This window comes from Mesoplodon bidens (genome assembly GCF_964165515.1).
Source record: "Mesoplodon bidens genome assembly, chromosome: 6".
In the NCBI taxonomy this organism is placed as follows: domain Eukaryota; kingdom Metazoa; phylum Chordata; class Mammalia; order Artiodactyla; family Ziphiidae; genus Mesoplodon; species Mesoplodon bidens.
Window position 1 is genome coordinate 37538268 of NC_138162.1, and position 13722 is coordinate 37551989.

Here is a 13722-nt window from a genome sequence, read left to right on the forward strand (position 1 = left end):
ATTTAAACAAATTTTTGTGTGGCTGATGTTGTCTGACTCCTTTCCTTTCTTTCTTATCTTGCCTTAACTTTCCCATTATATCACCTGTGCATCAAGCAACGTAAAGATAACTATATTATCGGATTTACCGGTAGATGTTAACTGACTGTTTTCTGTTTTCCAGGGACCATGCTCTACTGTTTCATTTCTTGTATTATAAAATTGACTGGGTAGTTGTGATTTACTCCATTGGTATTTTTTCAGAAATATTTATACTGATGACTACATAAAGATCTGACCTATGAAGAAAGACTGTTCTTGACAGATGGGTCCTAGGACTTATTTGCTAGCCTGGTTTTTCTTTGCACTTTCTTATCAGTTACTCTGAATATTTTTGTTCATGTCATCGTAGCCGCTTCCTGAGAAGTTTGTGGTGAAAGGTGTTGTGGATCGTTTTTCAGAAGAGTTTGTGGAGACCAGAAGAAAAGCTTTGGATAAATTCCTGAAAAGAATTACGGATCATCCTGTGCTTTCTTTCAATGAACACTTTAATGTTTTCCTTACTGCTAAGGTAAGGCAGAATTTTTCATGTTCCTCTCCCAGATTAGCATTCTTTGGACTCTTTCTTAAAAGCTGTTTTGATCTCTCACAAGCCACCCCTGTAGTGGGTGTCATAGAATTGCTCTGGGTTTGTTTTTTCTGTATTTGTTTCTGGTGCTCATCTGCCCTGGCACCGTTTCCATGTTAGAATTTAGGAGAAGTATCCCCCTGCAGCAGTCAAGGAAGTTAGAATAGTTTCACTTACCAAAAGCAGGGATAAGTGTTTACCTACACACTTACCGGCGATATTACTGGGTGAGGCCATTCTGACCAACAGTGGGCACGAAAGGGAAAGAATGTTTATTGAGTGTTTGGTAAGGACATTTTCACAGGAACCCTGTGAGTATGCTCATAGCCCCATTTCACAGGCAAGGAAACTAAAGTTCAGGGCATGTGTACTAGTTCAGCTGGTGTCACTAGGATGTGAAATAGGGTCATTGTGGCTCCTGAGGCCACAGTTTGCACAGACTGCCTGACCAAGAGTAGTTCAGCATTACTTGCCCACAGCCAAGTTCCTAGCCGGTGGGCATTTTCCAAGCACTTGCCAGGGAAATAGTTGGGGCCTACATGGCTGCCAGATTCTATGTATTCAAACTCACGCTGGCGCCCCCGACTTTCCTCTGAACTTCCCTGTTGGCAGAACTGACTGGCAGCCTGAGGTGCTCGACTCTGATTGTCTGCAGATATGGGAGCTCGTGTTCAGACTCTTGTGCCAGCTTCCCTCCAGCCCCATCTGTTTATTTTCATGTATCCTATTCTCACATTCAGGCCATAGGTAATTCATTCCATGTTGGCAAGGGTATCAAGGCCCAGGTACTTTTCAGTTTTCTTTTTCAAACTGGCAAAATGGAGAAATATTTACAGACAACATCAGTTGCCGTAAAGACGTTGGAGGGGATGCCATTCTCTGGACGTAAGAGCCACCTGGCAAAGTCCTCCAGTGTTGTGGGTTTTCTTTTTTACTTTTTCCTAGACCTCAGTTGGCACTTAGCCTCCTTGATGACATTCCTGTTTCTCTTCTTTTTTTCCTGGAAACCTTTCCCACACAGGTCAAACTTGTGTTCTTTTTAAAAATAAGTATTTCGTGGTGAACTGCTCCTCGGACGTAGTTCTTCCAGTGACTACACAAAGTAAAATCCACTCTGTTCTCCAAAAGTGCAGCTCAGTGTTTCACCCAGATTAGTGGTTTGTTGTCCAGGCAGGCCCTCAAGTTTCGTCATTTTTATTGAATAAAGAGACAGAGGAGGAGAAAGCTTGGACCCCCGGTCATTAGGAATTTGTGTAAAGAATAAGTAGGAAAGGTGGGTTTTTTTTTGGGGGGGCGGTATATGTGGTGTTCATCTGTGGACCAAGCAATATGAACTGATTTTATTTTTAATTTGCTCAATTTTGTTACTGAAGTATAACATACATAGAGAAAAATATACAAATCACAGCTCAATAAATGATCACAAAATGAACATACCTTTATAATCACTACCCAATCAAGACAGAAAATCCCCAGCACACTGGAAGCCTCTCTCATCTCTGCTCCCAATCACTACCACTCCCCTCCTCCCCAGGGTAAACAGTATCCTGATTTCTATCATCAGAGATTCCCAGGGTAAACAGTATCCTGATTTCTATCATCAGAGATAACTGATTTTTTTTAAAAGCCCTTCAAAGTCTTAATCAAAATCTAACTTCATGTGAGTGAGTACGGGGGAGTTGGCTTGTTTAGAAAGAACAGCCTCCTGCCTTAGTTCAGTTTTATTTGCTGAAGCAAATGCACTAAATAACCTCATCTTTTCTTTTATTTCTTTTTAATTGTGCGAAAATACACATGACATAAAATTTACCATCTTAACCATTTTACAGTGTACAGTTGGGAAATGTTAAGTATATTCACCCTGTCGTACATCTAATCTCCAGAACTTTTTCATCCTGCAAAGCTGAAACTTTGTACCCACTAAACAATAACTCCCCCCCATCTCACCCACCCCGTACCCCCATCTTTTCTCTTAAAACGCTTTGAATAACTTGGTCCTGTCCTTAGATAGGCCACTGACATGCTCTGCCATAGTGAATGCAGAAGCTTTCCTCTTCCTTGTGATGACATGATCTTACCAAAAATTAGAAGTGTCCTTAAGAAGAAACCACTGATGCTGGAGGAGGTGGAGGATGCTTAGTATCAGCTGTGCTCAAGTCAATGTTTTCATCGTTGGCAGAATGGGTGCAGCAGTCAGATAGGTACGACTAAATAACTGTACTCAACACGTTAATGAACTTGGTTAACTGGGGATTCTTTGTAAAGTGCTACTTGAAGTAGAGTTTATGCAGTCCAGTGAGTCCATTTGGATTGAACCCTGAGCCAAAAAAACATTGTCTATGGAGCAATTCCTAGAACTCCAGGGCTTCAGTTATTGTCTTGTGAAAGCCTGGTGCCTACAGGGATGCTTTTTTCTAGAGTGTATGAGGTTAGAAGGGGAGATAAGATCATTATTTTATTAAAAAATTTTTTCTTTGGCTGTGGCATGCAGGATCTTAGCTCCCCAACCAGGGATCGAACCCTCGCCCCCTGCAGTGGAATTGCAGCGTCCTAACCACTGGACCGCCAGGGAATTCCCCGAGATGGCATCTTTAGAACATTGTCTCAGGCAGGTGGCATAGAAAGGAAGGACAGAGATGGAGGAGGGAGCTTAGAGGAGGTTGCTGCCTTTTTTAAGATTGGTGAGCTTCGCATATATTTCATATGCTGAAGGATTAGAAGTTGAAATTATAGACAGGAGAGAAGGGATGGTTGAGAGGGCAAGGGCCTTGGCTGGTGGGGGAAGTGTGGGCAGGAGAGGGCAGAATCAAGAGCAGAAGTGAAGGCCTTGGCTGCATGGAGGAGGAGGACGTGAAATCAGGAGGGATCTACATTTCAGGCACTTTTGGAGACCTGAGCCTGGGATGGTATGTCACGTGGGAGGGGGCTGTCAGACAGCTGTGTTAACCTCTGCTCTATCCCTCCATGAGGCGAGGTCATCAGAAAGCAGTGGCCTTGTGCCGTGTTCCCTTCTCTCCCTGTAGACCTGTCCCTCTAGGACTGGGATTATCATTCTGTTAGTATCGAGGGTAGACATAAGGAACAGACACCTGCATCTTCTGTAAAACCACTTTTGAAGGCACCATTAAAGTAAGTGACATAGAACAACGGGAAGATACTGAAGATTCCCCTTAGAGTTTAATGATAGGAAGAAATTTATTTTACCTGGCAGACTAATATGCTTTTTAGGTTTCAGTTCAGTGGATTATGCAGCTGAACGCATTTCCCATTTATGCCTCAACCAAGAAATCCAGGGTAAAATGTTTTGTCATTTGCAGCATCTATCCTTAGCCTGGGTTTTGTAGCACCGCCTTTCCTGTCACTGTCTCCTGCTTTCCACCCTCCACTTCCCTTATATGGCTTTGGTTAGGATATAAATAAATGAATGGGATGAATCTCAGCTCTTGAATTTTGCTCCTAAAGACAATTTAGGATATTTTGTGTAGGAGAAAGGGATACTTTTAAAAAAACTTGTATTTAAACAGTTGTGTTTAAAGGAAGGTGTGCTGGGTGAGTGAACCTGATTGGAAAGGTAGGAGTCCAGCTCTGTATAAAGGGACCTGGGTGCGGGAGTATGAGCGTGGTGGCTGTGATGGCAAGGAGGTGTGGAGGTGTGGAGGTGTGTGTGTGTGCGTGCGTGCGTGCGTGCGTGTGTGTGTGTGTGTGTACTCCGCCTTAACCTAACTTACCTCCCTATTTTCTGAGTCTTCCATTTCCAAAAGGAAACTGCCTAAAGGAATTGGCTTCCTGAGTCCTGACCATGTGAGCAGTCGAGCCCTTTGAGTTTGTTTGTTCACATGTCATCCTTAGGACCTGAATGCCCATAAGAAGCAAGGGATGGCGTTGCTGACTCGAGTGGGTGAGTCGGTCAAGCATGTCACTGGCGGCTACAAGCTGAGGAGTCGGCCTCTCGAGTTTGCAGCCATAGGCGAGTACTTAGACACATTTGCGCTCAAGCTGGGAACCATTGATCGAATAGCCCAGCGGATCATCAAGGAAGAAATAGGTGAGCTCTCTGTTGAGTTCTTGATCAGGCCCAGGGACCATGTTTGCAGAAATGGCATTCATTGCGCCAAGCAGAATCAAAATGCAGAAATGCTGGAGCAGCAGAACCAGGCCACATTTTGCTTATAAAACTAATAAATAAATACAAGACGTGGGGGAGGTAGTTGTGACCAGAGTATAATTTTGCACCCCATCCCTTGCCCTGCATTTCATCCTTGTGTTTGCTTTCCCATAGCAAACAACCACTCTGAGCCTCTAGGCTTTTCCACTTTTCTCTCGCTCAACTTCCCTTCATCCATAGCAATGATCATTTAAAAAATAAACTTGGGCCTCCCTGGTGGCACAGTGGTTGAGAGTCCGCCTGCCGATGCAGGGGATACGGGTTCGTGCCCCGGTCTGGGAGGATCCCATATGCCGCGGAGCGGCTGGGCCCGTGAGCCGTGGCCGCTGGGCCTGCGCGTCCGGAGCCTGTGCTCCGCAACGGGAGAGGCCACAACAGTGAGAGGCCCGCATACCACAAAAAAAAAAAAAGAAAAAAAAAATAAAAAAATAAAAAAATAAACTTAAGTATCTTTTCTGGCAGAAAGATGGTTCAAGATGAGAGCAGTGTTTGCCAAAGTTACGATCCTCATGAGCCTTCAGGCTTGAAATTGACTCACCTGCCTACCCTTGCTTCATTTCAAACCCACTCTTCCTGACCCAGGGACTTATAAGGGCTTTCTTTAACCTTCCTGGTTGTTTCCACCACTTCCTCCCCACCCCTCTCATGGCCACTTGCTTTTTTGTGTCCCAGAATGTTGGGGCCCTTTGTTTTCTTACATGTATGTAGGCCAAATAGACCTGAACAGTGTTAATGATCATGCTGGCATGTGATGTAAAACACATAGAGAAGGATTCTCTGGTAGTTGCCATCCATTGGTTACTAAAAATGGCAACAACATTTTGTTGTAATGGCAAGAATCCTGGTGGCAAATGATAGGCCAGGTTTTTTTGTGGGGGAAATCAAACAACATTTTTCCTTGTTCCCTGTGCTTTAATTCTCCTTTACCTGCTGCTGGTATCCTGTGGGGCCTGCAGGTTTTGGAAATGGCTTTAGGTACCATCTACACCTAAAGATCATGTGGGGTAAATTCTGATGGGACCAAGGTGTTGGGGTGACCCCTGAGTGAGAGGTTGAGTCTGCTTAGGTAAGACCGCATTTCTTGTATCAACTGTTTCCTAAAATTCCATTATTTTTCCATTGTGACTGATTTTTTTTTAATTTTTAAAAACACCCCCTAAACCTATATGAAACTCTGCCTCCATTGCCTATTAAAATATGGCTTCACTGTAGGGGTAGGTGAGTAGGTTTCTAGGAAAATACTTGGTGGATGTAGCTCCCACCACTTTTCCCCAAAGGCACTGTGGTCCCCGTTATCCAGAGGCATGACATTCCTGTTATGGAGTGGAGTTGATTGATGTTATAGTGTCAGCTGTAATATCAGCTTTCGGAGATTAAAAAAGTTGGTTATAAACAGTGTTGTATTTAAAGGAAAGCATACTCAGAGAGCTCTTGGCTGCATTGGTTATTGAGTCAGTAATACCAGTGATTGCTACCCAGCCGATCTTAATTGGTTTCTCTCCCCCGTTTAGAGTACCTTGTAGAGCTGAGAGAATATGGGCCTGTGTACTCCACGTGGAGTGCGTTAGAGGGGGAGCTGGCCGAGCCCCTGGAGGGTGTGTCAGCCTGCATCGGCAACTGCTCTACAGCCTTGGAAGAGCTGACAGAGGACATGACAGAAGACTTTCTACCTGTGCTCAGGGAATATATTTTATACTCCGACGCCATGAAGGTAAGCTGACTCACTTCTTGTGCACTTAGGTACTTTCTTTGTTGTAGTCGTTAATCAAAAAGTAATTGAGGGCTTCCCTGGTGGCGCAGTCGTTGGGAGTCCGCCTGCCGATGCAGGGGATGCGGGTTCGTGCCCCGGTCCGGGAAGATCCCACACGCCGCGGAGCGGCTGGGCCCGTGAGCCATGGCCACTGAGCCTGTGCGTCCAGAGCCTGTGCTCCGCAACGGGAGAGGCCACAACAGTGAGAGGCCCGCGCAAAAAACAAACAAACAAACAAACAAAAGTAATTGATCATTGCCTATTTGCATGTGGTACAGATTTTCTTCTTCCTGGGTGGGCAGGATCAGACATGTGGACTGACCTCATGGACATGTAAAAAGAACACATGGTGAACCAAGTGTGTGAATTAAATGAAAGAAAAAAAGTTTGGAAGAGATTCTTATTAGTGTTCTCTGAGAGTTTGAGAATAGCATCTGCTGATTAAGAACAGTATGTTGTGGAAAAAGAACAATTGGATAATTAGAGCTCTTGGAGGTTAAAATATGATTGCTGAAATAAAATTGAAAACTTAAGTTGGAACATGAGGTTGAGGAAATCTTGGAAAGTAAAACAAATTTTAAAAGTAGTTGGAGAGGACTTCCCTGGCAGCGCAGTGGTTGAGAGTCCGCCTGCTGATGCAGGGGAAACGGGTTCGTGCCCCGGTCCGGGAAGATCCCACATGCCGCGGAGCGGCTGGGCCTGTGAGCCATGGCCGCTGAGCCTGCGCGTCCAGAGCCTGTGCTCCACAGCGGGAGAGGCCACAACAGTGAGAGGCCCACGTACCGCAAAAAAACAAAAAACAAACAACAACAACTAAAAATAGAATTACCATATGACCCAGCAATCCCGCTACTGGGCATATACCCAGAAAAAAACCATAATTCAAAAAGACACATGCATCCCAGTGTTCACTGCAGCACTGTTTACAATAGCCAGGTCATGGAATCAACCTTAATGCCCATCGACAGACAAATGGATAAAAAAGATGTGGTACATATATACAATGGAACATTACTCAGCCATTGGGTCATTTGTAGATATGTGGATGGACCTAGAGACTGTCATACAGAGTGAAGTAAGTCAGAAAGAGAAAAACAAATACTGTATATTAATGCATGTATGTGGAATCTAGAAAACTAGTACAGATGAACCGGTTTGCAAAGCAGAGATAGAGACACAGATGTAGAGAACAAACATATGGACAACCAGGCTTCCCTGGTGGTGCACTGGTTAAGAATCTGCCTGCCAATGCAGGGGACACGGGTTCGAGCCCTGGTCTGGGAAGATTCCACATGCTGTGGAGCAGCTAAGCCTGTGCACCACAACTACTGAACCTGTGCTCTAGAGCCCGCGAGCCACAACTACTGAGCCCGTGTGCCACAGCTACTGAAGCCCACGCGCCTAGAGCCTGTGCTCCACAACAAGAGAAGCCACCACAATGAGAAGCCCGCACACTGCAACAAAGAGTAGCCCCTGCTCGCTGCAACTAGAGAAAGCACATGCGTAGCAACGAAGACCCAAAGCAGCCAAAAGTAAATAAATTAAATAAATTTATATTAAAAAATTGTATGGACACCATGGGGGGAAAGTGGGGGTGGGTGGTGGTGGTGGTGTGATGAACTGGGAGATCGGGATTGACATATATACACTACTATGTATAAAATAGATAACTAATAAGAACCTACTGTATAAAAAATAAAAAATAATAGTAGTTGGAAAGTAGAACAAAAATGCAAAAATACTGAAAATGTGAAAGAATGATAAGAGACATGGAGGGTTAATCTCAGAAGTTCAGCATCCAACTGATATAGGAGTTCCTGATTGAGAGAACAGAGAAAACTGAGGGAAGGAAATTATGAAAGAAATAATACAAGAAAATCTCCCTAAGCTGAAGGCTGTGACAGGTTAATTACCCAGCAAAAGGAATGGACAGAGAGAACCAATGCAAAGCATATCATTGTAAAATTTTAGAACAGAAGTGGTAAGGATCGAATGCTTTAATGTCTGCATTAGGAACTGCCCCAGCCTGCACTTAGACTGGTTGGAGAGCATAGCTTCTGGGGACTACTACGAATGTAGACAAGGTTCATCTTGTCTAACTTGCTCATTTTATCGATGAAGAAGCAGAGCCCCATGGGTAAATCTTTTCTCTGTTCCATGGCCCCAGTTCTAATGAGCATCTACCTTATATTTGTGTCTTTACTGTTGGTGAGAGAAACTGGATCAGTTCCTGCTTTTCAAAGCTGAGGCTCAAATTATCTCTCTCTAAGTATAATTGTGGCTGGGTACATTTTGTTCCCTTTGGAGGCAGAGAGAAAGCACAGAAAAAGGAGGGTCATTATCAGGCCATGTGGAACAGATGAATAATGTTCAGCGAACAATGAGGACAGCTTGTACTGGAAAGATGGTTGAAGATGTGTATTCTAAGGTTGCTACGGAGTGAACAGTGCTTGAGAGAGGGGGGTACCAAAGTTACCCTCAGGCTCAGGCCTCAAGTTAAGCACATTGTAGACATCTGCAGGTGAGCCCTTCCATGGGCTCACATCCTATACACAATGTGTGTGTAAAATGTAATTATGATAGTAATGGGCTGCGAGAGAGCACGTTAGGGTCTCTAGCAAAGTTCTGGCAGTGCCTTTTGAGTACTGGTATCACTATGGCCAGGCCAAGAGTTGGAGAATTTTTATTTGAGAAGGTTAGGGCAGGGCCCTATACTTCATATCCCACACTGCCTCATTCATAGAAGGTAGTTGGCAGATATTGAAGTTGGCAGTGTGGTGCATTTAGAACATTTACAGATATATAACTATTGTATGTCATGTATCTTTTTTTTAAACTTTTTATTTTATACTGGAGCATAGTTGACTAACAGTGTTGTGTTAGTTTCAGGTGTACAGCAGAGTGATTCAGTTATACGTACACGTGTATCTATTCTTTTTCAAAGCATAGGGAACTCTGCTCATTGTTATGTATCTTGTTATTTGTAAGAGAGTTTCATCTGCAAGTCAAAGAGCGTGCTTATCTCAGAGGGCTTGGTGATGACTAGTGAGCTGAGAGTCAGAAGAGTGGGTGATAAGGTAAAGGCCAGTGTGAGTGGGGCCAGTTGAGCAAGGGAGCAGGTGGCAGGTGGGGAGGTCAAAGAGATAAGTAAAGGCCAGGACATACGGTAATATCTTAAAGGCCATGGTTGGTAAGAGTCTGGATTTTGTTCTTAGGAATAAAAGAGAAGCCAGTTAGTTTCCTGCAGGGAAATGACAGGATACAGTTTTTACTTTAAGAAGACAGCTAGTGCTGCAGTATGGAAATGGTTTATTGGGTGGGGGACAGGGAGAGGAGGTCGGGAGACCATTAGGAGACTGTAGCAGGGAGCCAGGTGGCAGATAACTGAGGTGGTGGAGCTTGGAGAAGTGGGTGGATTTGGGGTATATTTTGTATGAAGGGCCAACTAGACTTGCTGCTGTATTAATGTGCCGTGAGAAATGGAGGAATTGAGGATGACTCCTGGGTTTTTGGCTTCAGCAGCTGTGTTGATAGTGGTCCTGTTTAGTGAGATGGGGAAGTTTGGGGTGGAACAGATTGGGCAGTTGGGAATCAGGTTGTTTTGGCCATATTCAGCTAAGAAAATGCCTGTTAGTCATTAAAGTAGTGATGTCATGGCAGCTGGTTATGAATTTAGAGTGGGAATAAAAATTTGGGAGTCATTTCTGTATAGATGGCATTTAAATCTACGAGAGTCGGGGAGATTATCTGGTGAGATAAGATCGAGGTAAATAGTCCAGTCCTGCTTCCTGAGGCATTGGCAATATTTAGTGGGCTAGCACCTAATTAGGGGGTGGAACAAGTAGGAAAGTAGCCTGAGAAGGAATGGTCAGTGTAGTAGGAGAAAAAGAGTAGAGGATGACCTTAGGGAAACCAAGAGAAATGTTTTTAGAAAGAGCATGATAAACAGTGGCCATCGGATTTAATAATATGGAAGTCATTGCTGATCGTGATTAGAGGTGTAAGATGTGGATGCAGAAGTTTGGGTTTGAGGACAGTTTGAGTTGGAGATAAATACTTAGAGCAATGTTCCAGGATTGCTGTTTTCAAATTCTGATTATTTAATTACCGGATGGTTTCTTTAGCCTGCCCACCTTTTCTCCTCAGAGGCCACAAGGCGGAGCTAATGAGTCAAGTGACTAGTCAGTGGTTTAGGTTGCCCACTTTTGGTGCCTTTCAAAAACCAAAAAGATTTTCTGGAAGATTCATTTCGGGGAGAAAAGTCCTCCTTCCTAAACAAAAGTGATTATGGACTGAGGGCCTCATTTCTTGAAAATGTGAAGAATCAGGATGTAGAAATGTACATGATGATCTCAAATGTTTTTTAAAATTAGAAAAGTATAAAAATTAAAACTCTGAGATTCTGAGTTAGGGCAGACTGGATACTTATTGAAACCTCCTCTTTTTCATGAAACCAAAATGACACTAGAGCGATTTTTTTTAAAGGTATGCTTCCGCAAAGACAAAGAGCAGCAGGAAGGGAAACAACAGCAGTACAGTTAGGAACTAAAAGCAAATTGAGAGGTGACAGGGACTCAGGTGACTCCAAGCCGCCTAAGCTGACGGTGGGGAAAGACTAAGAAGCCACCTGGTTTACACCTGGGACTCCTTCAAAATGGTCAGGAATTGGCAGCACCAAGTACCTCGGGACTGAGGGAAAGATGGAGCGAAAGAGAAGGATTAGTCAGGGGTCTGTTTCAGAAGCAGTTAGAGCTTCCGATTCTGCCCTCCCTCCTCACACAGGGGCCATTGTCACTTCGCCACTCGGGCAGAGCTGGAGGGTGGTAAAAAAAATAGAGGGTCTCTGGACCGAGAGACTCCAGGCACAGTTAAAGGTGGGGGCTAAGATCCTAAAATCTGAGGCAAAAGGTTACTGAAATTTGAGATTCTTAGTCGTCTTCCTCTGCTTGGTTCTCAGCCTTATACCTTCCCTGCAAGCATTAAAAGAGCCTTTTAGAAAAATCTAAACAGGTTTTGGGAGAAGAGACTAGAATATACTGATATTGAGAGGGATGGGGGAATCTTCAGTGAAATGGCCCAGCAGAGTCCCTGTAGAGAACTGTCAGCCAGAGCTCGAAGTCACAGAGCTTTCAACCAGTTTTTTAGTGTTTCCCTCTTAGGTGAGTGTGCAGATAAGGGTCGCCAAATATTTAAGGGAAGATTCTAATATAAGTATCAAGTAAATACAAAGAAGGAAAAACATAAAGCATCATTGAGGGAGAAGAAAATTTCCAGGAAAAAAAAAATCAATATCTTCAGAAAGAGAAGAGATGTCACAGCCATAAAACAAGCATTTTTTAAAATCCAGAGAATAAACAAAGAGCTCATGGAAATGAAGATCATGATAGAAATGGGAAAAAAATCAATAGAAGAGTTAGCAGAAAAAGTTAAGGAAATCACTTTAAAGTGAAACAAAAAGACAGATGGAGGATTGGAGAGAAAAAGAATATAAAAATGAGAGGGCCAGACCAAAATATTTCAGATATCCAACATCTGAAAAACAGAAGTGCCAGGAAGAGACACACAGAAATGGGGAGCATCAAAGGAGTCATTCAAGAGAAAAGACTAAAGACAAAACGTGTTACTGGTTGTGCCTGAAAGATGAGATTGTGGGTGCTTTTTCCCCCCTCCTCTGCCTTTTTCTGTATTTTCCAAATTTTCTGTAACAAGTATTTTTTAAAACTAAGGCAAAAGGTGTGGTTTTAGTATTAGCAACATTGCCCTAGAAAATTTAACTCACAGGTTGTCTGTCATCAAAGAATGAAAATGTAAAAAGAGCATGTTGAATGGGGCAACCTAAGTTCAGTCATTTAATCAGAAATTATGTCATCAGGACCAAGTTCAGACTAATTTTCCTCCCCATAGGAAAATGCTCTCCTAGAGGGGCACCCAAAGACAGGCCATAGGGCTCTGTCGGGTGTCAGATTTCTTTTTAAATTATTATAAATTTAAAAAATTGAAGTATATTTGACATATAATATTAGTTTCATGTGTACAACATAATGATTCCACATTTGTATACATTGCAAAACAATCACCAAAATAACTTTATTTACCCTGTCACCTTACAAAGTTAGTACAGTGTTATTGACTATATTCTCCATGCTGTACAGTACATCCCCATGACTTACTTATTTTATTTATTTTTTAAATTTTATTTATTTTTGGCTGCATTGGGTCTTTGTTGCTGTGCATGGGCTTTCTCTAGTTGTGAGCAGGGGCTACTCTTTGTTGCGGTGTGCGGGCTTCTCATTGTGGTGGCTTCTCTTGTTGCGGAACATGGGCTCTAGTGGTGTGGGCTTTAGTAGTTGCAGCATGCGGGCTCAGTAGTTGTGGCACACAGGCCTTAGAGCGCGCAGGCTTCAGTAGTTGTGGCTTGTGGTCTCTAGAGCACAGGCTCAGTAGTTGTGGCGCACGGGCTTAGTGGCTCCACAGCATGTGGGATCTTCCCAGACCAGGTAGGTATTGAACCTGTGTCCCCTGCATTGGCAGGTGGATTCTTAACTGCTGTGCCACCAGGGAAGTCCCTTTACTTATTTTATACCTGGAAGTTTGTACCTCTTGATACCCTTCACCCATTTTGTAACCCTCCTAACCCTTCTTCCCTCTGGTAACCACCGATCTTTTCTCTGTATCTGTGAGTCTGGGTTTTGTTTGGTTTTGGGTGTTTGATTTTTATTCTCATTTGAGCTTCTTTATTACGGAACACTCATTATTCTATACAAATTCCTCCTAGGTCTTTTGGGCTGTCAGCCCTTGGCGCACCAGAATATAAGCCATTCTGTACTGTCAACCCTGCATCCTAATGTCCCTCTTACAAAATGATTTGAAGCTTAAAAATCTTCCGGACCTGTGGAGGCTTTTTGGTAGCTGCTGACCATTTGCATTGGGGCTGTTTTCGGCTGCTCTCTCCTCTTCCTCCATGTTTGTGAGCTGACATCCTCCACAGGGGGAGACATGAGCATGAGCTCTGGGGGTGGAGACTTTCCCGTTTCCTGGATGTTGGGCTTTCCTATTGATACTGACCACCGTGGCACGTTCTTGGAGAAAACCCAGTGCAGATGTTGAGAGCCAAAACATAGAATGTGTCTATGATTGAACTTCCAAACACTTTTGTTTAATGGCTGTTATTAGTTTGTAAAGCAAACATTTTGGATGAGA

General features: G+C 43.5%; 1 protein-coding gene across 2 annotated transcripts in view; it reads left to right on the forward strand.

Annotated features, from left to right (window-relative positions):
- SNX30 (sorting nexin family member 30) overlaps positions 1-13722 on the forward strand; it is a 110448-nt gene that overhangs the window by 72494 nt on the left and 24232 nt on the right. For both annotated transcript variants that reach the window (XM_081237176.1, XM_081237177.1), the window contains 3 exons: positions 392-550; positions 4457-4652; positions 6284-6483. In XM_081237176.1, coding sequence (XP_081093302.1) covers positions 392-550; positions 4457-4652; positions 6284-6483 — 555 coding nt within the window. The remainder of the gene's footprint in view (positions 1-391; positions 551-4456; positions 4653-6283; positions 6484-13722) is intronic.